Below are 19,649 nucleotides of genomic sequence, written 5' to 3'. Positions count from 1 at the left end.
TCCGACCCTGAGATCATGACCTGACCCAAAATCAAGAGTCTGAGGCTTAAGCCTAACGGACTAGGCCACCCACCCTGGCGCCCCTCCTGCAGCTTTCTGAATGAACATGTGGCCCAGTGTCTGAGGAGACTTCCTACTCTGACAGTTCTAGTGCACCCCTTCCTCTTCAAAACTGGCCACCACAGTGGCTGTTCTGGCTCTTCTATTCCTCCTCTGGCTGCAGTAGATTACATATGTATTTATCCACGAGCATCAACAGCTCCCATCAAAGCAAAGAGCTATCCCAGAGCAGAAAAAACCTGCTAGTCTGGGCCAGCTGGAAGATTACAAAAGTGAGAGACACAAAGGGAAAGGTATTAGTCTCTGAAACTAAATGAAAACATAAGCCCAATTCTGAACCCTGTAACCATCCCAAGGGTAGTCCCTAGGAAGCCAGCAGCAGAGTCCCATTTCCTCTTCACAGGACTTCTGTCATCCCATCCAGACTTCTAACTTGCTGGAGATTACTTTCACAAATATTCTTATCCCCTTTGTCTTTTCTGCGGCTGAGAAGCCCAATATTGGTATTTGAAGCAGAAGGTTTCAATTTCCTCCAACCAACAAACTGTTCAGGTATAAAATTTCTTTAATCAAAAAGGACTTCTCTTCCCTCAACACAAATGTACACATGAAAAGTAAAAAATATATATGAGAGACATACATTTACACAAATTAGAAACCACAGTCTCAAGTCCTGGATTAGGGGTTGAGAGAATGGACCTCAGGAGCAACTGGAGGATGGCTTCTCATTTGCTCTAGATGTCCCATGGTCATCTCTCTGGCCATAGTGGGTAGACCAGGGCCAGACAGGGTACAGCTCCAGTCTGATGGCAGAGTTGCTGGCAAACTGTGGCAATGAGGTCCCTCTCTAGAGAGTTTCTTAGGATCAACAGGGATGACAGGAGACGCTGTGGTGGGCGGAACTGGAGTGGTTGGGGCAGAGTGGGTGAAAGGCTGCATTCCATGCTGGACAAAAAGGATGACACCAATGCTGGCTCCAGTGCCTAAAGGACCATGGCTAAAGGAAATGGTACCTGGGGAACTGAGGGGGGGGTTGCAGATTGGAGTGGTGTGGATCCAAGTAAGGTGCATAGTTGGCCATTCAGTGAGGTGCCAAGGCTGCTTTGGTTTAAGCAGTAGATGTCCTAACTGTGTCTTGTCCATCTTTTCCAGGGGAGGTGCAGGAGAAGAAGCAGCTGAGTAACTGTGGGGGCTTGGAAAATGCTAGAAGGGGGAGATGAGAGAAAAAAAATATGTGAGAGAGCTTTCAGGTTAACTCCACTTGGTTGCTTAAAACTTTTCTTTCTGGGCAGCCCTGGTGGCGCAGCGGTTTAGCGCCGCCTGCAGCCTGGGGTGTGATCCTGGAGATCCAGGATCGAGTCCCACATCCATCGGGCTCCTTGCATGGAGCCTGCTTCTCCCTCTGCCTGTCTCTCTCTCTCTCTCTCTTTCCTTGGGGACTCTGTTTGCAATGCAAACATACCTAGTCTTATGCAACAGATCATTTCCTGCCAGGCCAAGATCAAATAAAACTTTTAGTAGCCTAATTATACTTTCATTTACTTAACAAATACTTGAAGGCCAATTGTGTACCACACACTAAGTTAGGCACTGGACATCCAGAGAGGCAAAATAAAACAAACAGTCCCATAGGTTCTCACTATTTATAAAACAATTCATTTTAGAACTTTTTTATTTTATTTTATTTTATTTTATTTTACTTTTTAGAACTTTTTTAAAAGTCTGTTTTTAACTGGGATCATCATTTCCCAGTTTCTGCATTTTATTTATTTATTTATTTATTTATTTATTTATTTATTCAATTTCTGTATTTCAAATTCTAATTTCCCTTTGTTGAGTTTCTTAAGAAACGTAAATTAATATAGGCAAAATCCTCCTGCTTATGTTTATTATTTTTTTTTTCCTGCTTATGTTTAAATGAGTTATTCCCACACCAATAATAACTGTGGTTGACTGAAAATAAGAAGGGCTATCCATTATCTATAGAAAACTTTACCCTCCCCATCATTTGAGTACCCTCATAAATACCCTATTATTTGAAGGCACGGAAAATAGGTCACTTCCACATTAGGTCTAAGAATCTATCCAACACTCCTTCCATGGGTGTCCTATGGGTGCCCTCCTCCCCTCCCTCTTGAAACCCACACTTTCAGAGGATTTGGTAAGGATGCTTGGGTAGGAGTAAAAAGAGGGAAAAGGAAAAAGTTTTATGGCAACAGAGGAAAAAGGAGTTGTAGAGGAAAGCTAAGGACTCTTCCTGCATGACTCATTTGTTCAGGTGAAAAAGCCTTCTGTATCTATGCAGAAAGCAGATAAGCTACAACATGAGGGATAGGGTTAAATTTCATGGAGTTCTTAGTAGTGATCAGAACAAAATAGAATGGGGACGCCTGGGTGGCTCAGGGGTTTAGTGCCTGCCTTCAGTCCAGGGTGTGATCCGGGAGTGCCAGGATTGAGTCCCATGTCAGGCTCCCTGCATGGAGCCTGCTTCTCCCTCTGCCTGTGTCTGTGCCTCTCTCTCTCTCTCTCTCTCTGTGTGTCTCTCATGAATAAATAAATGAATAAAAATTTTTAAAGAACAAAATAGAACAAAAATCATACACGAATCAAGACAATGAGGAAGGTTAGGGGACGCCTGGGTGGCTCAGCAGTTGGGTGTCTGCCTTTGGTTCAGGACGTGATCCCAGAGTCCCAGGATTGAGTCCCACATCCGGTTCCCTGTGAGGAGCCTGCTTCTCCCTCTGCCTGTCTCTGCCTCTGTGTGTCTCTCATGAATAAATAAACAAAATCTTAAAAAAAAAAAATGAGGAAGGTTAGGCATTTCCTCCCCTGAAAAGAAACCTGTTTTGAAAAAGATGAAAAGACTCAGAAGAAAACAGAAGGATTTCTGCATGTACACTTCATTTCCTCATTACCCCATTTCTCCCTCAGGTTTGTATGTTCTTACCTTGGTCAGCTGGTGCCTGCTACTACTCAATGATGACTTCTGGGCAGCTATATGAGGAAACCAAGTCTTTAACATCCCTTCTACCTGTAGCAAGGTTCCTAGATAACGCTCCCTGTGGAAAAAAATTTTTTTTCTTTAAAAAGCCATTAAGTGTGAAAAAAGCAACAAAACAGGATTGTAGATATCTCCTTTTTTATGAAGTACTGAGGAAAGTACCAGGGGGGAACTTACCCCATTTGTGGCTTCTGCAAAATACCTACAATACGCTGGATTCTGTCCATTGCCACACTCTGCTGGAAACTGCTCAATCCTGGGATTAGGGAGAGAGAAAAACATCAAAGGTTGAGATTCAAGAATTTCATCAGGTAAAGGAAGGACAAAACAGGGTTAAAATAGATTCAGCTAAATAAATTAAATCACAGAAGCACAAAAGGAATAATGTAGGCTACAAAGATTTAAGAGAAATAACACATTTAAAACATTGAGAGAAAGACAGAGATTAATCTAGCCCAAATAAGTGCAACTTATTAGATAATCACCTCTCTCAAATCGACCCATCTTCAGCCCATTCAGTAGGTCTGTGAGAGGACGGATAAATCCTTGGAGCTCTTTACACTGTAGGAAAACCGGACAAAGGCTATGAGAGGACTCACAGAATTGTCCACACAGTACTGTTCTTCCCCACCTCCACAGCCCAAAAACAACACTGTCTTCATAGGGTCCTTACTCATCAGCTGGGTGCTAAGCCATTCCAGTATTGTCTCCTTTCCCCTGCCTTTTCTTACCTTCTGAGCAAAGAGCAGGTCTCCTTCTGTGGTACAACCTTGGATGTTTACGTTGGTCTGTAATTCACCATCTCTTGATTTTTTGACCCCAGATCCCACCATAGGAGAGGCCAAGCCCCGCTGTTCCAGGTGAGATGCTGTATGTTGGTTGCTGGAAACCTTGGTTCGTTGCCTGCAGCGGATAGGCCCCGGGCTGGGCCGAGAACCTCCCCTCTGCCCAGCAGGATCTGACCTGGGGCCATGGGCCCCCTTGTCCTCCCCCTCACTATCTGACGGGAGGCCAAAGTCACTGTTCACTGGGGAGGTGGAAAGACAGGAAGACAGAGAGTAGGAAGAACAGGAGTAATCGCTAGCTGGAGAATCCATAGGTTCAGAAGCAGGGGCTGAACAACTCCCGGAGTACCCAAAGATCAGAACCTGCAAGTGAAGAGCAAAGCCAGAAATCTGTAACCATCATCTGAAAATTAGAAAATAGACTGGGGGATTGGGGTGTACTGGATAATACCTCCTCTCTCCTCCCCAGCATTACATGTCTCCGAGAAAATAGAAAAAGTCACCTCCTCTGCCTGCCCCGCTCAGCTAAGAACCTGGACTGCCCCTCTGGCCTCCGCAGGCAGCTTCTTTATCTGACACAAGACTGTCCTTTCCTCCCCTCCGTTCAGAGTAAATTACCTGACTTGACACCTTCCCCCGACAGTTGTTCACCAGATCTGCTCCCAGCCTGACCCCCGCAGCGAGGGCTACCGGTGAGCCTACCTAGTGACCCTGTAGGGAACGCTCCCCACGGTAACCCCACGCCCCTTCCCAATCTCTGAACCGTATCCCAGCGCCGGGACCCTCCACAGTCGCGCCTGCCACGTGAGGCTATTCCTCCCAATACCAAGCTCCGCTTTCGGTCCCGAAACCTACTCCCTCGGGTCTGATCCTCAGGCGCGGAACGCTCCCTCAGCCCACCAGCCCCCGCACCTGTACCGGTCCGCCACCTGGCTGTCTCCCGCTCCTTCTCCAACTCTGCAGGTCGGGGCTGCCCACCTCTGCCTCTCCCCGACTGGTCCCGCCCCTTCCCCCCTCCCAGACACGTGCGGCCGGGCACGTGCCTTCCCCCTGCGTACACAGACCTCGCGGCCTCATTGGTTGGCTAGTCGGCGGCGCGTGACGCATGTTATCCAAGTTCGCATCCCATTTGCTACAGCCTCCAGGGGCTCGGCCAATAGAGACACAGCTAGATGACGATTGGCTGGAAGGGAAGCATTCCGTGCCCCGCCCCTACATGCGGCTCGCAAGAAGGACCCGGTGAGGAGAAAAGGAGGAGGATGGAAAGAGTGGAAAGGGCGGAGCCCGTGGCCTTAAATAGGATGGTGGTGGGCAGGAGACGTGCAGTTACTGTGTGCAGACTGGTTGTGTGCTGGGAGGCGCGCGTGTTGGGATGTGGGAGTAGGACTCCGGCTCCCCCTCAGTAGCAGATCCACCCCCCCTCCGGTCCCGTCCCCCCTCCCGGTTGAGCGCCTCCTCTCACGAGGGCCGCACGTGGAAGCCATCGGCGACTTGGGCGTGCAACGTGCGAGAGAACGGATGGACGCCCCTGTGTGTCCTCTTCGTCTCTCGGCCGCCCCCGGGGCCCTCGTGACCCGCAGGTCCGCGCTTCACCGTCTCCGCCTCTGCCTCCTCCAGGCTGGCTGCCTCCTGCCCTGCAGGGTGGGAGGGTGGGAACTGCCGCCGAGAACACCGCGTCCTCTCGCGCACTCCCACGGGGGTGGCTCCTCCGGCCCTTTCCTTACATAACCCGCCGCGCACGTTACCAGCTCGGATACCAGCCAGCCACGACTCCAGAGGTCAAAGCCCAGCTCGCTCGTCCCTGACTTGCCTATGCGGGCTTCTCTGGCCCTGCGCAGGGAACGGAGAAGCCCGCGTAGGTTCCTGATTTCCTAGATTAAACCTTTGTCCGGCTTCATTTCTTTACGTGTTCCCTGGAGAAGATTCGAAAGGCCCGGAAGGAGGGAAGGTGCGCGTCCGTAGTTGACCAAGTCTGGAATTTACTACTTGGTGCTCCTCGCAGGCCTGGAAGTACAATGCCGCGAAGGGGACGGGGGCTCAGGGACGACAGGCCGATTGACGCTGTGACACCGAGGAGACCGCAAGGGGGCAGCCCCGTTCTGATTAGGGTCTCGAGGACGGAGAAAGAATTAAAGTGTGTCCCTGCCTGCCCTAATTACGAGCTGGAAAAGGCACATTGTTGGGGGTTGGGGGTGTAAGTGGAGGAGGGTGTGATTTTTAAAATCTATTCTAAGTAGTTTTTAATATTTTACATATGTTTAACAATGTGCTTATTTTATAAAAAGAAAAAAGTGTTCTACATAAACCTCAACTCTCTTTTCCCAAACACGCGGTCTCAACATGTGTAATAAAGTAATAGCATTAGATGAAATTAACTGTCTGTTGGTGCTCTTCTCCATTCTTCACATTTCAGGTTTATTCACAGTCCTAATTATTCCCTCTAATTCTACTGCTATCTCACTCCCCCCACCCCCCTTTTTTAAAGATTTTATTTACTTATTCATGAGAGACAAAGAGGCAGATTCACAGGCAGAGGGAGAAGCAGGCCCCATGCAGAGAGCCCGGGACTCAATCCCAGGACTCCAGGATCAAGCCCTGAGCCAAAGGCAGGGGCGTTAAACCACTGAGCCACCCAGGGATCCCCTATCTCACTCTCTTTCTAATCTACCCTTCCTATCCCCATATCCTGGTGCTCTCTTTAGTGTTGTGAGATTAGAACAGACCCTCATGAAGGAGTAGAGTAGCCAAATTATTTCATTTATTTATCTTCCAATTTCCTCTTCCCAAATCCCCATCCAAAGAGTTGTAGCAGGCTTCTTTGTCCTAAAAAAAGCAAAGAAAGGGAAAAACACCAGGCTCAGGTGGCTTAGGAAGTCCCTGAAGCCCCCCCGCCCCCCCCCCCCCCCCAGCCTCTGTGAAAACTCCCCAGATTTCATATTCTGGGCTAGATTTCCCCCATGAGATCTCCTGGAAGATGTGTCCCCTCCCCCTCCTCAGTCCTTCCTCTGATAAATTTCTTCACCACTCTCCATAGTTATTTAGAATCCCAGTTTTAAAATTCCTATAGCACAGGCTTCTCTCCCCTCCTTGCCTCCACCATCTCTCCTCTACTTTAGGGAACCAACCACCACCCCTTCTGCCTCTGAACTTTGGCTCTTGACTTTGCCAAGTTGTAGGGCTCCTCCCATTATGCCCTCTGGCAACTGCCATATCTTAAGCCACCTCCAGGCTGGAACCAGCTTTGATTCTTCAAGGCAGACTGGAAATGGGGAGGTCTGCTTCTACTGCCGGAGGTCCTGAAGTCCTCCCAGTTCAGAAAAAGTAATGACTCTTGTTCAAAAAGTCTTTGCCTCAACATCTCCTAAACCTTAAAATTAGATAAGATCATTCTAAGTGGGATCCCTCATCCTTCAAGCAGCTGAGACTTGACCAGGCTGGAAACATTAGCCAGAGATATTTGTAAAAAATGACTTCACTGACTTCCCCAAGGCCAGTGGCTGCACTCTCACCTTCTACATGAAATACATCCCCCCCTGAACGAGGGCCCAGGACAGGAGGAGGGGAACAGGACTCTGCAGACTGGATACAGCATCGTTCAGATCTGGACTCTGCTAAAATACAGACATCCCCCCATGGTAGGGCAGTGTCATCCTTCCTACCATCCCTCCTCCCCCTGTGGAAGGATGGCCATCTTTTGACACCAACCTCAGTCTTCCTTTCTTCTGAGTTTACAGAAAGATACAGCTCTCCTCCCCATAACTATGAGGAATTCCTTCCTCTGTGCCTTTCAGCCTCCTGACCATACCAGGGAGGCTCAACACAATTCACTGATGTGTATTTTTTATCTGTTATGTGCATGACAATATGCTTAGTCACTGTGCTAGGTGCTACAGCAGGATAGAAATGTGACTAAGACATGGCTCCTTTCTTCAAAGAGTTTACAATTTAAATGTAGCCTACTATATACCTTAAAATATTTGCCTGTCCTTGTCATCAAGCACCAACTTTCCATTCCTACCGACTCCTCTCCTCTGTTTTCAACTATATTCAGGCTACCCTTTGGTCCTGTTGCCCTTTCTGGCTGTTGCTTCTCTTTTTTTCATTACCAGATTCCTCAAGCGATTGGTCTATACTTTCCCTCCCTTCTTAAGAAGGTACTTCCTGGGACGCCTGGATGGCTCAGCGGTTGAGCGTCTGCCTTCGGCTAGGGCCCTGATCCAGGGATCCTGGATTGAGTCCGGCATCAGGTTCCTTGTGGGCATCAGGTTCCTTGTGGGGAGCCTGCTTCTGTCTCTGCCTCTCTCTTTCTCTGTGTCTCTCATGAATAAATAAAATCTTTAAAAAACAAAAACAAACAACAACAACAAAAAACCAATGTACTTCCTCTCTAATTCCACAAAAACCTACCTTTTGCTCAACTCAATTAAAACTTCTTTCTTTGGAGCTACCAATGACCTCCTTTTCTTTGGCCTCTTGGTAGCTTATTGATTATATTAAACTTCATCTTCTAGATTCTATAATACAGACTTGCCTATTTGCCAACCTCTTCAAACAATTCTCCATTTTCTTGATTTATTCCTCTTCCTCCTCCTTCTTCTAAGTACAGGCACAGTCATTGGCCTTTTGGTCTTCTGTGTACTGGCTCTACTGAGCTTGTCTACTTTTGTAACTGTGACTTTGCACTTCGAACTGTAGCTCTGATCGAGTTCAGCTACCTTTAGGACACCCTCATAGGGTTGTCACCATAAATTCAGCTTGGCCAATACCTAAATTATAACTTCAGTCCTAAACTGCTCTGACCTTCCACAGTTCCCATTTTGGTCAGCCATTTACCCAGACGTCCATATTCAAATGTGTAAGTTATTTCAAATCTCTCCTCATTTATTGCCCGCTGCATTTCTTCAAAATCTTTTTTTTTTTTTAAGATTTTATTTATTTATTCATGAGAAACTCAGAGAGAGGCAGAGATGTGAGACTCAATCCCAATACCCCGGGATCACAACCTGAGCCAAAGGCTCAACCATTGGGCCACCCAGGCACTCAAAATCTTTCTTATTTTTCTCCTCTCCATTCAAAACGCTACTTCACTAGTCCAAGCCTTTAATGGTTGTTTCTGGAATGATATAAGTCTCATGCATCTCTCTCCACTTCATTGCATCTTGCATACAACCAAATAGTTCTTCTAAATTACCACTTTCACTGTATCTTTACCACACTGGAGAATTTACTAGGCTCCCGATTGCTTATATGTCCAGTCTTTAGCCCGACATTTCAGATTCTCTTGTAATTCAGCCCTATTTTCCCTTACCTATGTGAAATTACCAAGCAAATATTAAGAGCCTTGTAGATTTTAATTTTTTTCTTAATTTCCCACTGTTCTTTCCCATCTACCTTCTCCTTCAATCATATCCTATCCACTAAACAGGCCATGCTTGTTCCATCTCCTCACCAATGCAGCTCTTTCAACTTCCATTCTTTCTTCTAATTGTTTTCATATGTTCATAACTTACTACCAATCAAAAGCTCACCTATCTTTCAAAGTGTATCTCAAACACAGTCACCTAAAAGTCTCCCATGCAACTCCAGCGTATACTGATCTCCGTCCTTCCACTGACTAAAAACTTGCCTATGTCATATGCTCTCAATTTATATGTAACTGAACATTGTTATGAACCTTTTTCATTTTGTTCTGTTTTGTAAATTTTTTTTTAATTTTTATTTATTTATGATAGTCACAGAGAGAGGGAGAGAGGCAGAGACACAGGCAGAGGGAGAAGCAGGCTCCATGCACCGGGAGCCCGACGTGGGATTCGATCCCGGGTCTCCAGGATCACGCCCTGGGCCAAAGGCAGGCGCCAAACCGCTGTGCCACCCAGGGATCCCAATTTTTAAAAAAAATTTTTTTAATTTTTATTTATTTATGATAGTCACAGAGAGAGAGAGAGAGGCAGAGACACAGGCAGAGGGAGAAGCAGTTGTTCTGTTTTGTAAGTGAGTTTTATACATACTTTGAGGGCAATAACAACATCATAGATTTCTTCTTCATCATCATCAGCATCCTTCACAGCTTTAGTCATAGGTTACATAAACATTTAAGTATTATTATTATTTTTTTTAATTTTTATTTATTTATGATAGTCACAGAGAGAGAAAGAGAGAGGCAGAGACATAGGCAGAGGGAGAAGCAGGCTCCATGCACCGGAAGCCCGATGTGGGATTCGATCCCGGGTCTCCAGGATCACGCCCTGGGCCAAAGGCAGGCGCCAAACCGCTGCGCCACCCAGGGATCCCACATTTCAGTATTATTGAACTGAAATTTAACTGCACCAAATCTTCCCAGGTTTCTGAACACAAGGTTAGTATTAAATCTCAATGGAGGGGCTCCTGAGTGGGCCAGTCAGTTAAGTGGTAGGCTCTTGGTTTCAACTCAGATCTCAGGGTTCTGGGATCTAGCCTCATGTCAGGCTCCACACTCAGTGGGGAATCTGCTTGAGGATTCTCTCTTTCCTGCTCCCTCTGCCCTTCCCCTGCTCTGTCTCTCTCTCTTTCTCTCTCTCAAATAAATAAATAAATAACACTTTAAAAAAAAATCTCAAAGAAAAAAAAAACTCAAAGGTATGATTGCTTAGCTGAGCTGGACACCTGCATTGCTGTATTAGTTATCTGGTTCCTTCTTCCACCGAAGCCTCCCTCTGTTCTGTCTCCAGCCCTGGGATCCCCCACCCCACTACCCACCCCACCATCCCCAATCCACTCACTGGTTCCACTGTCATTGGTTTCAATGTTTCAGGCTTCTGAGGGTCTGCACCTTCTGTTTCATGACTAATGGTGGTCTCTGCTGCTTCCCTTACCTCTTTATCCAACCTGTTCTGCCCTCAGTAGGATCAAGAAACACAGAGTTATCATTGCTTCCATCCAACATCCTCAGAGATTATTTAGAGTCCCTCTCTCCTGCACCCCCACCCCCCAAATCCTAAACTCAGGAATCCTCCCTACTTTATGTTTGCATGGATTATGTACCCATCCCATTCACCAATTCCCTTGACTCCAAGACTGCCCCTCCCTCTCAATGTCTTAGCAAACCTACTGAGTTCTGGCTTTATTCTTTTCCTCAGCTGTGGTTAACAAAGCTGCTTTGGGCCTACTTCCCAGTTTCATTTCACCTAATTGATTTTTATTTCTGCTAATCATTTACATTTCAACATTGCCCAGTTTCCTTTTAACTGTTACCTGTTACCTTTTAACTGTTACCTATCTTGACCCGCTTAGATTGCTTAGAGGTTGCTCACCAGTCTGTCCTCAGATTCAAACATGGAGTAATCAACAGTGAAATTTGCACCAAAGTCATCTGGGAAGGAGAAAAAAAAATAGTAATGACAAAGGAAAAAGGTAGCAGTAGGTCTAGAAATGGAGAGAGGAAGAAATTGCTCAGGATACCTTTAACTTGCTCAAGTTGTAAAATCTACTGGTGTAATCTAATTCTAATGAACTTTAATGTTAAAGAGGCACCTGGGTGGCTCAGTAGGTTAAGCATCTGCCCTTGGCTCAGGTCATGATCCTGAGGTCCTGGGATCAGGTACCACATCCAGCTCCCTGCTGACTGGGGAATCTGCTTCTCCCCTTCCCTCTTCCCCTCTCCCCCCACTCATGTTCTTGCTCTGCTTTTTCTCCCAAATAAATAATCTTTAAAAATATGTTTGTAAATGTATTTGCATTTATATTTTCTGCATTTATATATTCAACCTGATAGCTAAAATAGTTTACAAATATGAAAATCTTCAAATTGTTTCAACCAGTTTCCAGAGAATTGAAAATCACTAGCTTGAGAAATAACATCATGAGCCTTGAAAAGCTCTTTGCTCATAGCCAAATTTCTCTCTGATTTAGTTGTTGCAATTGCATAGAGAAAGGGAAAGTCTCTGAACTAAGTATCCCCCAAACCTCTGCCCATCCTGTTCTGGGTCAGAGCCTTATACATACCATAATTGGGGGTGACTGTATAATAATAGACCACCTGATAATAATCATCCTCTTCTAGTCCTTCTCCATCCTCATATTCTTGTCCTGCGGGGACAAGGACTAGAAGTCAAGGGGTATTTGGAACTCCTTAGCAAGAGGACACCTGAAGTTGACCTCAGCTCTATCAATTTCTTTTCTCTCTGCCTCCCCTCCAAGGGTCTTACTATCTCACTGCCCGTGTACCTCTAAACCCTTCTCAGTCTTTGGAGCTCCGTATCTGTGATGAGGCCTGTTATTCCATGCCCTTTCAATTCAGGAACTCCTAGAGAGAAAACGGGTCCCTTCACATTCTGTAAACTCAAAATGAGAGCTAAAGTTAATAAGCAGAGATGCCAGAAATGAAGAACTCCAAATCACCTCTCTAGCATTCCACAGACTGTATTGATTTCTCTTCTCAGTGGCTCTCGCACCCAACACAAACACATCCTTAGGATTTTAGACTTTAGTTCCGGATCCACTGCTAACTAGCAGAATAACCCTGAAGAAGCCACTTAACATCCGCTCTCTCAAAATGAGTCAGCTGGACCAAATGACCCATCTACATTAGTTTTTCTTCCTTCCCAGGACTAAAAATATGTGGCTTTGACATGATTAGATCAAGGACTCCAGGCCTCCTTATCAACACATCCGTAAGCTCCTTGAATGCTCTCCCCAAACCCCAGGCAATGACACACACATCTGGAGGAAAAGGAAACAATGAGAGTACCTGGCAGACTGGGAACAAAGGAGGGAAGGAGCCAAGCTACTTTTGGGACTCTCTCCCAGAGGGAAGCCAGTCCTCCACTACTCTAAAGGCCACCCCCCATTTCTGTTTCCTTACTAATATGATGGTTTTTCTCCAACCTTCTGGGAAAGGAGATCCCCGGGCTTATCTCACTATTTTCAGACTGCCCCACCTTTCAAGAGCCTCACCTCTCTCCTTCACCCTGTCAGTAGTCCCTTTCCATCTTGTTCAACACTAGTGATGGAGAGCTGAAGTGATTCTTGTTAGGTCACCCATGTGTCTGGGGCTCCATCCGCTGTCAGCTGTCTCTTCTTTCCTCCCCTTCTCTTGGCTCTACTTCCCAGATCTCTCCCTCTCGCCCTGATACTGGACTCTGGCACAGATCAGTGTATCACTCCCCATTAAATTGCACCTCTCACTCTCTCTTCATTTTTCTTTTCTCTCACCGCACTTATGATAAAAGACCTGGCCAAAAAAAGCTCAGGGAAAGAAGTAAACTTACCCAGGATAAGTGGCACGGCAAGGATGGCTACGAAGAGGACATCCATTCCGGATTCTGCACTATTGCTGTGAAAGTAAAAAAGGAAATTACAGCATTTCTTACCAAACTTACCCCGCCTCCCGCCCTCCTCCAAAGCTGCTGCAACTCTTCTCCCAGGGGGTAGAATTCCCCACCCACTTGCTGACCGACTAGATCTTCAGTTTACTACTGGTCAGCCAAAGCTGCCCAAATTAAGAGAGGCAAAGTAGGTTTTGATGCGAATGTGTTCACTCTGCTCCCCCAGCCCTAGACTAGATCCAGTTCAGATTAGATCCGATGCCACCACCAAAACAAACAAACAAACAAACAAACAAACAAACAAGCAAAGAGTCAAACCAAAACAAAAAACCCTCAGCCTACCCAGGAGTCTCCCCCCCTCCTCCCCTCCTTCCGTCCTATAAATCCTCACAAAAAGCTCACCCTCTTTCTCACTGTTCGTAGCTGACCACCACCAAGCAGACTTGAAGCTTATTTACAATCGCTTTCTTCACAGTCAAAATGTTCTGAGGAAGGGATGAGCATTTTTTTCTAGACGGAAAAAACCACCCTCTCCTCTGCCTGTCTTGGACTATGAAGTACAGGAGCAATGTCAACATCATTGTCTGATACTCAAAGCGCTTGAGGCATTACTTCTGATAAAAATCTCTCAGCCAAAACTAGTTTATTTCCTTTCTGGTAAGTACCGAACTCACTTCATTTCTTTCTCTACTTTCTGGTTATAGGATGGAAGAAGGGAGGAAGCAGCCTCTCTTCCTGTGTAGATGCCACCCCCTTCTCCCACTTTCAGCCACTTGGTATGCTCCCTTCATTCCAGCCCACAAGGATAGATTTCATCTCACCCTTTCTGCTTTTATATTTCCCATTTTCATTTAATCCAACTCAGAAGCATTTAGCAATGTATATGCTAGGCCTACTCTGATAAGCAATTCAGGGTTCACAGGTAAGAGAATAAGAATAGTTATGTTTTGGGACACCTGAGTGGCTCAGCGGTTGAGCGTAGGCTCAGGGCAGGATCCCATGCGGGAGTCCCATGTCCCGTCCCTGTTCCCTGCCACCCCCCCAATCGGGGTCTCTGCATGGAGCCTGCTTCTCCTTCTGTCTTTGTCTCTGTCTCTCTCTCCCTGTGTGCATGTGTCTCTCATGAATAAATAAATAAATCTTTAAAAAGAGAATAGTTATGTTTTTAAAAAGGAAGTTAGTAAACATCTACTTAATGTCTACTAAGAGCCAGGCACTATGAGAGTCCCTGTGGAACCACTTGCGGACAAGACACATTTGGAGCCTGCTCCTAGCAGTCAGAAGATGCTGCGGTAATGGCTCAAAGGAGAAATGAGAAGACTTGTTATACTCCTATTTCTTCCCCTGACTCGGCCTGCTAGGCTCAGAAGCAAGACACACTGGAGTTTTGAGCACTGACCAGGATGTTTTCACCCTCTCAACCTTTTGGGGGGAGGATTTGCTTGGTGATGGTGATATTCCATGTAAATCTATACAATCTATGCCTCCAGGTCCTTTTGAGAATTTCCTGGGGAAAAAAGTAAAATGCTTGTGTGGATGTGCCTGTATGCATTAAGTCATAAATTGCTTCCAGGACGGAAAGGAAGCTGGTTCTCTTTGAACAATTTCTATAGTTTTTTGGTACTTTGATTAATCTCTCAAAAACAGTATTCCAGATTTCCTTACTTCACCATCCTGGTACTCTTTTACCTAAACATCCTCTCTAAAGACTGACCCTACCCCCATCCAAATGAGGTTACAATACCCTCCTCTCCTACTTTAATTTCCTCTCACTGTAATACCCACAACCTCTGTGCCTTCCCCCAGTCTGAGGAAAAGACACCACCGAGGTTCATTTTCAGAAAATAAATGGAGGAAGTATGACCTAAAAGGAACTGTGATTTGGCTGGTGTGTGTGTGTGTGTGCGTGTGTGATTTTCCTTCAACTCCATAGCTGGAATTACTTTTTACCAACAGTCTTAACTTTCAATCTTAACACCGAATCCCATGTAACCTCTTTCCTAACACTTCTGTCCAGGCTCCTCGTTTCTCTGACTCTCCAGTCATGGCAGATGAAGGCTTCATTAGCGGTAACACTCGCTGAAGTGCATATTTCCTATACTAGCCTGTTGAAAGAGCTCTTACTTTTAAGTCTAACCTTCACGTCTTAGGCAGTAGCTCTAGCTCATTTCCTGTCATTCAAGTAAGAACAATACGCGTCCCTATCTCCCTGTACCTTCTATCCTGTGCTTTCTGTGTATTCGTCCTTTAGAGGTTCCAACAGGATCTTCCCCGCCCCCCACCCCCTGCAGCTCTTCAAGAAGACGTAGAATTGCTACCACCCTTCCCCCACAAAATCACGAAAGGGAACGGCAGCCAAGGTCCAACGGGACCCAGAAACCCCGGCCTGGCCCGATGCGCTCCCTTCTTTGACCCGTTGGAGCCACTCCCAGAACCCAGATCCGAGGCTAGGGAGGGCAGAAGGACTACAACTCCCAGCAGGTAGTACTGCCACGCCCCCTCCGCCCCGCCCCCGCCGGCTCGCCATTGGCTTTCGGGATTGGATGGGAGGTGGCCATGGGGCTGCGGCCGGGATTTGTTCCCTCCTCGGCTTCCGTAGAGGAAGTCGCGCAGACTTGTATCTGGGGTTTGGGTGTCCCCCTCCCCTTCCCCGGGGTCCGGGGGTGACATTGCACCGCGCCCCTCACGGGGTCGCGCCGCCACCCCAAGCGGACTCCCTAGCTGGCCTGCTTCCCCGCTCCACCCCTCTCGGCTAGGCTTCCACCCTGCCCCCAGCTGCTCAGCCATGGGGGCCGCAGTGTTTTTCGGATGCACTTTCGTCGCTTTCGGCCCGGCCTTTGCGCTTTTCTTGATCACTGTGGCTGGGGACCCTCTTCGCGTCATCATCTTGGTTGCGGGGTGAGTAAGGGGGTCGACAAGACGCGGGAGGGCGCCAGAGAGAGATCCGGAAGGGGCCGGGCGAGCTTGGGAGCCTGAATTGGGGGAGACCAGTCGGAGGTGCAGATTGGAAAGGATCGAGTCAGGGGTCTAGATGATTTGCCTTTTCCCGCAGTTGGTTTCCGCCTTCCAGGGATCGCACAGATTCCTCCTCTTCTCCCGGCGACGTCAGAGGAGGCCCAAGGCCAAGACTTATGAGGGGGGTGTGCTGACCTCCGCCGGCCTAAGAGAGGATCCAGGAATGGACACCTCTCACCACTGTGCGCGTACATTCTGACTTTCATCGTTCTAAAGACTCATTAATCAGATTTCTAGCCCTTCCCCTGCGCTCAGATCCCTAAATGACTCCCTCAGTGGAGTCACCAAGCCTATCTCCTCCCAGTCTCCCTGACCATCCGGAAGTCTAACTTACACTTTCCATGCTGCAGCCTTGATTGGTTCTCCTCCTTGATTTCTCTGGTTCTCCCTACCCTGGCCTGTCTGATTGCCCTTGTCTCTCCTCAGGGCATTTTTCTGGCTGGTCTCCTTGCTCTTGGCCTCTGTGGTCTGGTTCATCTTGGTCCATGTGACCGACCGGTCAGATGCCCGCCTCCAGTATGGCCTCCTGATTTTTGGTGCTGCGGTCTCTGTCCTTCTACAGGAGGTGTTCCGCTTTGCCTACTACAAGCTGCTTAAGTAAGAAGATGGGATGGTTCAGAGGGGAGAAGGGCAGAGGACTGCATTATGAGAAGTGGGGCAGCCCCTGGGTGGTGGTTTGGAAGAGGAGGCACTAAGGGAGGACTTAAGAGGGAAAGGAGCATTTCTGCCCTCCCTCATATTTCCCCTACCCCACCTCACCCCACCCACCCCAGGAAGGCAGATGAGGGGTTAGCATCGCTGAGTGAGGACGGAAGATCACCCATCTCCATCCGCCAGATGGCCTATGGTGAGCCAAGGGAGAGGGACTGGAGGAGGGAGTTGGACACCCCCTTCTCCTGGGGAAGTCAAAAACACCCACATGTTCTAAGTGGCTGCTTCTTTTCCTTCATATCTGACTTCCAAGGAGAGGTGGTCTGGAGGGAGAGTAGGTGTGGGGGAATTGTGACTGGGAATGGGGCGGCATCACTGGTAATCAGGCTATAGTAATCTCTGACATTGATGAGACCCTCCTTCCCCCCAGTTTCTGGTCTTTCCTTCGGTATCATCAGTGGTGTCTTCTCTGTTATCAATATTTTGGCTGATGCACTTGGGCCAGGTGTGGTTGGCATCCACGGAGACTCACCCTATTACTTCCTGACTTCAGGTAAGGTCTGCATTCTGTCTTGCCTTCATGCCCCATCCATCCCTGGCCCTCTCTTATTTATTGGCCTTCTCTGGGAGACTTCTTTGGCTCAACATCTCAGGAGGCTGGGAGAAGATGAGGGATGTATCTCATCCCCATCTCCCTCCCTGCAGCCTTTCTGACAGCAGCCATTATCCTGCTCCATACCTTTTGGGGAGTTGTGTTCTTTGATGCCTGTGAAAGGAGACGGTACTGGGCTTTGGGCCTGGTGGTTGGGAGTCACCTACTGACATCAGGACTGGTGAGTTTGGGACAGGGGCCCGAGTTAGAGAGAAAAAAAATTTAATGGTGAGTGGGATGGAGGGGAGATATATTCTTACTTCTTAACATTTTCAAACATGCCTAGGGAGGAGGCAGACAGGTAAGTGTTTAGAAGTCTCTCACCTCTGCATCAATTGTATAACCTACTGTGGGGATGCTCTGGGAGGAGTTTGAATGGATTGGGCAAACTGTAATACAAATGGCCTGAGGTGAACAGGAGGGGCAGAAACCTCTGAGGGAGCTGAAAAATCAAAAGTCCTCTTAACCACAAGATGTTGGAGCCTTGAAGGGAAGGACTGGGGGATTTGAGTGAGTCACCCGAGGGGAGGTTTGGGTCAAAGGCACGAAGAGAATGCTGGGATTAGATAGAGGGAGAAGCTAACCTCTTTTCTACTCTAACCCCATCCCTAGACATTCCTGAACCCCTGGTATGAGGCCAGCTTGCTGCCCATCTATGCAGTCACTGTTTCCATGGGGCTCTGGGCCTTCATCACAGCTGGAGGTTCCTTCCGAAGTATCCAACGCAGCCTCTCGTGTAAGGACTGACTACCTGGACTGATCGCCTGACAGATCCCACCTGCCTGCCCACTGCCCATGACTGAGCCCAGCCCTAGCCCAGGTCCATTGCCCACCATTCTGTCTCCTCGTCGGTCTATCCCACCACCTTCAGGGTTTTGCTTTGTCCACTGGTGACCTTTAGTCTCTAGGCTTTACCAGGAGCAGCCTGGGTTCAGCCAGTCAGTGACTGGTGGGTTTGAATCTTACTGATCCCCACCATCTGGGGACCCCCTTGTTGTCCAGGACTCCCCATGTGTCAGTGCTCTGCTCTCACCCTGCGCAAGACTCACCCCCCTTCCCCTCTGCAGGCCGACGGCAGGAGGACAGTCGGGTGATGGTGTATTCTGCCCTGCGCATCCCACCCGAGGACTGAGGGAACGTGGGGGGGAACCCCTAGGCCTGGGGTGCCCTCCTGATCTCCTCGCCCTGTATTTCTCCACCTCCAGTTCTGGACAGTGCAGGTTGCCAAGGAAAGGGACCTAGCTTACCTGTTGCTGTGGAGATGAAATTAGTGGAGGCTCAAGGGTAGATGAGCTCTCAGTTTCCCAAGTACCTCCTCCCCAGACTGGGCATCTTGGTCTTTTTCTCAGGTCTGAGGGGAACCATTTTTGGTGTGATAAAGACCCCAAAATGCCTTTTTTTTTTTTTTTTTTTTTGAGTAGGGGGCAGGGAAGGGAGGAGGTGTGTTGGAATTCTCCTACCCTCCTTGAACTATATTTTCCTTCCTCAAATTGCTCCTCCTGGCGGGGCTTAGTTCTATCCACCTTTCCGCTTTGTCCCAGGCCTTGGGGGAAAGGAAGGAAGTGCATGTTTGGGAAACTGGTATTACTGGAACTGTTTGAACCTCCTTGACCACCAGCATCCCCCCCCTCCCCAAGGTGAAGTGGAGGGTGCTGCGGTGAGCTTGACCCACTCCAGAGCTGCAATGCCACTGGAGAAGTCAGACTACCATGACACACAGGGAAGGAGGGCAGATTTTTTTCTAGTTTTTAATTGGGGGGTGGGAGTGGGCTGGCAGGGAGGTTTTCTATAAACTGTATCATTTTCTGCTAAGGATGGCATGTCCCATCCTTTTAATCAAGGTGATTGTGATTTTGACTAATAAAAAGGACTTTATAATTGTGGGGGAACTTGGCTTTTAAGGGAGGGGATAACATGTTAATTGAGATTTCTTTGTCCTTCCACATCTCTTATCCGACCTCCATTGTAACCTGGCAACCTCTGATTGTACGGACAGACATATGGGCTGGTGGTCTCACATGTCAGGAACTTTGGGTTAAGTATTTTCCAGAGGCGGATCTCCCCTTGCAAGACTGTGGTAAAAAGAGTTATTCACTCATGCTTCTTTTCCCCTGTCCTTTGCCCACCTCTGTCACCAGAGAGATTAAGGAGCTCCCCCACTCTTAAGAGTCCCCAAAGTGAAA

General features: G+C 47.7%; 3 protein-coding genes across 7 annotated transcripts; 1 reads left to right on the top strand and 2 right to left on the bottom strand.

Moving 5' to 3' along the window:
• Positions 1-607: 607 nt before the first annotated feature.
• CIART (circadian associated repressor of transcription) lies at positions 608-5,253 on the bottom strand. 3 transcript variants are annotated; one of them, XM_025453148.2, is made up of 6 exons: positions 4,911-5,253; positions 3,793-4,209; positions 3,547-3,622; positions 3,239-3,317; positions 3,008-3,119; positions 608-1,263 (listed from the first exon to the last, which is right to left on the bottom strand). In XM_025453148.2, the coding sequence occupies exons 2-6, from the start codon at positions 4,156-4,158 to the stop codon at positions 739-741; spliced, it is 1,158 nt and encodes a 385-aa protein (XP_025308933.1). In that variant the 5' UTR covers positions 4,159-4,209; positions 4,911-5,253; the 3' UTR covers positions 608-738. The 3 variants fall into 3 exon arrangements, with proteins under 3 accessions (XP_025308933.1, XP_025308932.1, XP_035556787.1); XM_025453147.2 differs by lacking the exon at positions 4,911-5,253 and adding an exon at positions 4,759-4,890; XM_035700894.2 differs by lacking the exon at positions 4,911-5,253 and adding an exon at positions 4,465-4,734.
• A 2,210-nt stretch (positions 5,254-7,463) lies between these two features.
• On the bottom strand, positions 7,464-15,692 carry C17H1orf54 (chromosome 17 C1orf54 homolog). Of its 3 annotated transcripts, none has more exons than XM_035700904.2 (7): positions 15,364-15,692; positions 13,551-13,633; positions 13,092-13,156; positions 11,861-11,910; positions 11,136-11,194; positions 10,605-10,710; positions 7,464-8,181 (listed from the first exon to the last, which is right to left on the bottom strand). In XM_035700904.2, the coding sequence occupies exons 3-7, from the start codon at positions 13,135-13,137 to the stop codon at positions 8,026-8,028; spliced, it is 417 nt and encodes a 138-aa protein (XP_035556797.1). In that variant the 5' UTR covers positions 13,138-13,156; positions 13,551-13,633; positions 15,364-15,692; the 3' UTR covers positions 7,464-8,025. The 3 variants fall into 3 exon arrangements, with proteins under 3 accessions (XP_035556797.1, XP_048951845.1, XP_048951846.1); XM_049095888.1 differs by having other exon boundaries at positions 10,605-10,715; positions 11,827-11,910; positions 15,364-15,518; XM_049095889.1 differs by lacking the exon at positions 11,861-11,910 and having other exon boundaries at positions 10,605-10,715; positions 15,364-15,591.
• A 31-nt stretch (positions 15,693-15,723) lies between these two features.
• Positions 15,724-19,344, top strand: APH1A (aph-1 homolog A, gamma-secretase subunit). Its single transcript, XM_025453153.3, has 7 exons — positions 15,724-16,046; positions 16,590-16,760; positions 16,937-17,010; positions 17,245-17,367; positions 17,520-17,647; positions 18,079-18,202; positions 18,534-19,344. Exons 1-7 carry the CDS (start codon positions 15,934-15,936, stop codon positions 18,596-18,598), a joined length of 798 nt encoding a protein of 265 aa, XP_025308938.1. The 5' UTR covers positions 15,724-15,933; the 3' UTR covers positions 18,599-19,344.
• Positions 19,345-19,649: the final 305 nt, after the last annotated feature.

Source organism: Canis lupus, chromosome 17 (genome assembly GCF_003254725.2).
Source record: "Canis lupus dingo isolate Sandy chromosome 17, ASM325472v2, whole genome shotgun sequence".
Taxonomy (NCBI): domain Eukaryota; kingdom Metazoa; phylum Chordata; class Mammalia; order Carnivora; family Canidae; genus Canis; species Canis lupus.
This window is presented reverse-complemented; position numbering and strand designations above follow the sequence as displayed.

Coding starts and splice junctions, on each gene's coding strand:
- CIART (XM_025453148.2), bottom strand. CDS start 4,158: ATGGATTCTCCAGCTAGCGATTACTCCTGTTCTTCCTACTCTCTGTCT. Junction 3,623..3,792: donor ACCTGCTCTTTGCTCAGAAG/GTAAGAAAAGGC, acceptor GTTTTCCTACAG/TGTAAAGAGCTCCAAGGATT. Junction 3,318..3,546: donor GATGGGTCGATTTGAGAGAG/GTGATTATCTAA, acceptor CCCTAATCCCAG/GATTGAGCAGTTTCCAGCAG.
- C17H1orf54 (XM_049095888.1), bottom strand. CDS start 13,137: ATGGATGTCCTCTTCGTAGCCATCCTTGCCGTGCCACTTATCCTGG. Junction 10,716..11,135: donor TTGAATCTGAGGACAGACTG/GTGAGCAACCTC, acceptor TACTGAGGGCAG/AACAGGTTGGATAAAGAGGT. Junction 8,182..10,604: donor AACCAATGACAGTGGAACCA/GTGAGTGGATTG, acceptor TGTTTTTTAAAG/ATTTTATTTATTCATGAGAG.
- APH1A (XM_025453153.3), top strand. CDS start 15,934: ATGGGGGCCGCAGTGTTTTTCGGATGCACTTTCGTCGCTTTCGGCCCG. Junction 17,648..18,078: donor ACCTACTGACATCAGGACTG/GTGAGTTTGGGA, acceptor CCCCATCCCTAG/ACATTCCTGAACCCCTGGTA. Junction 18,203..18,533: donor TATCCAACGCAGCCTCTCGT/GTAAGGACTGAC, acceptor TCCCCTCTGCAG/GCCGACGGCAGGAGGACAGT.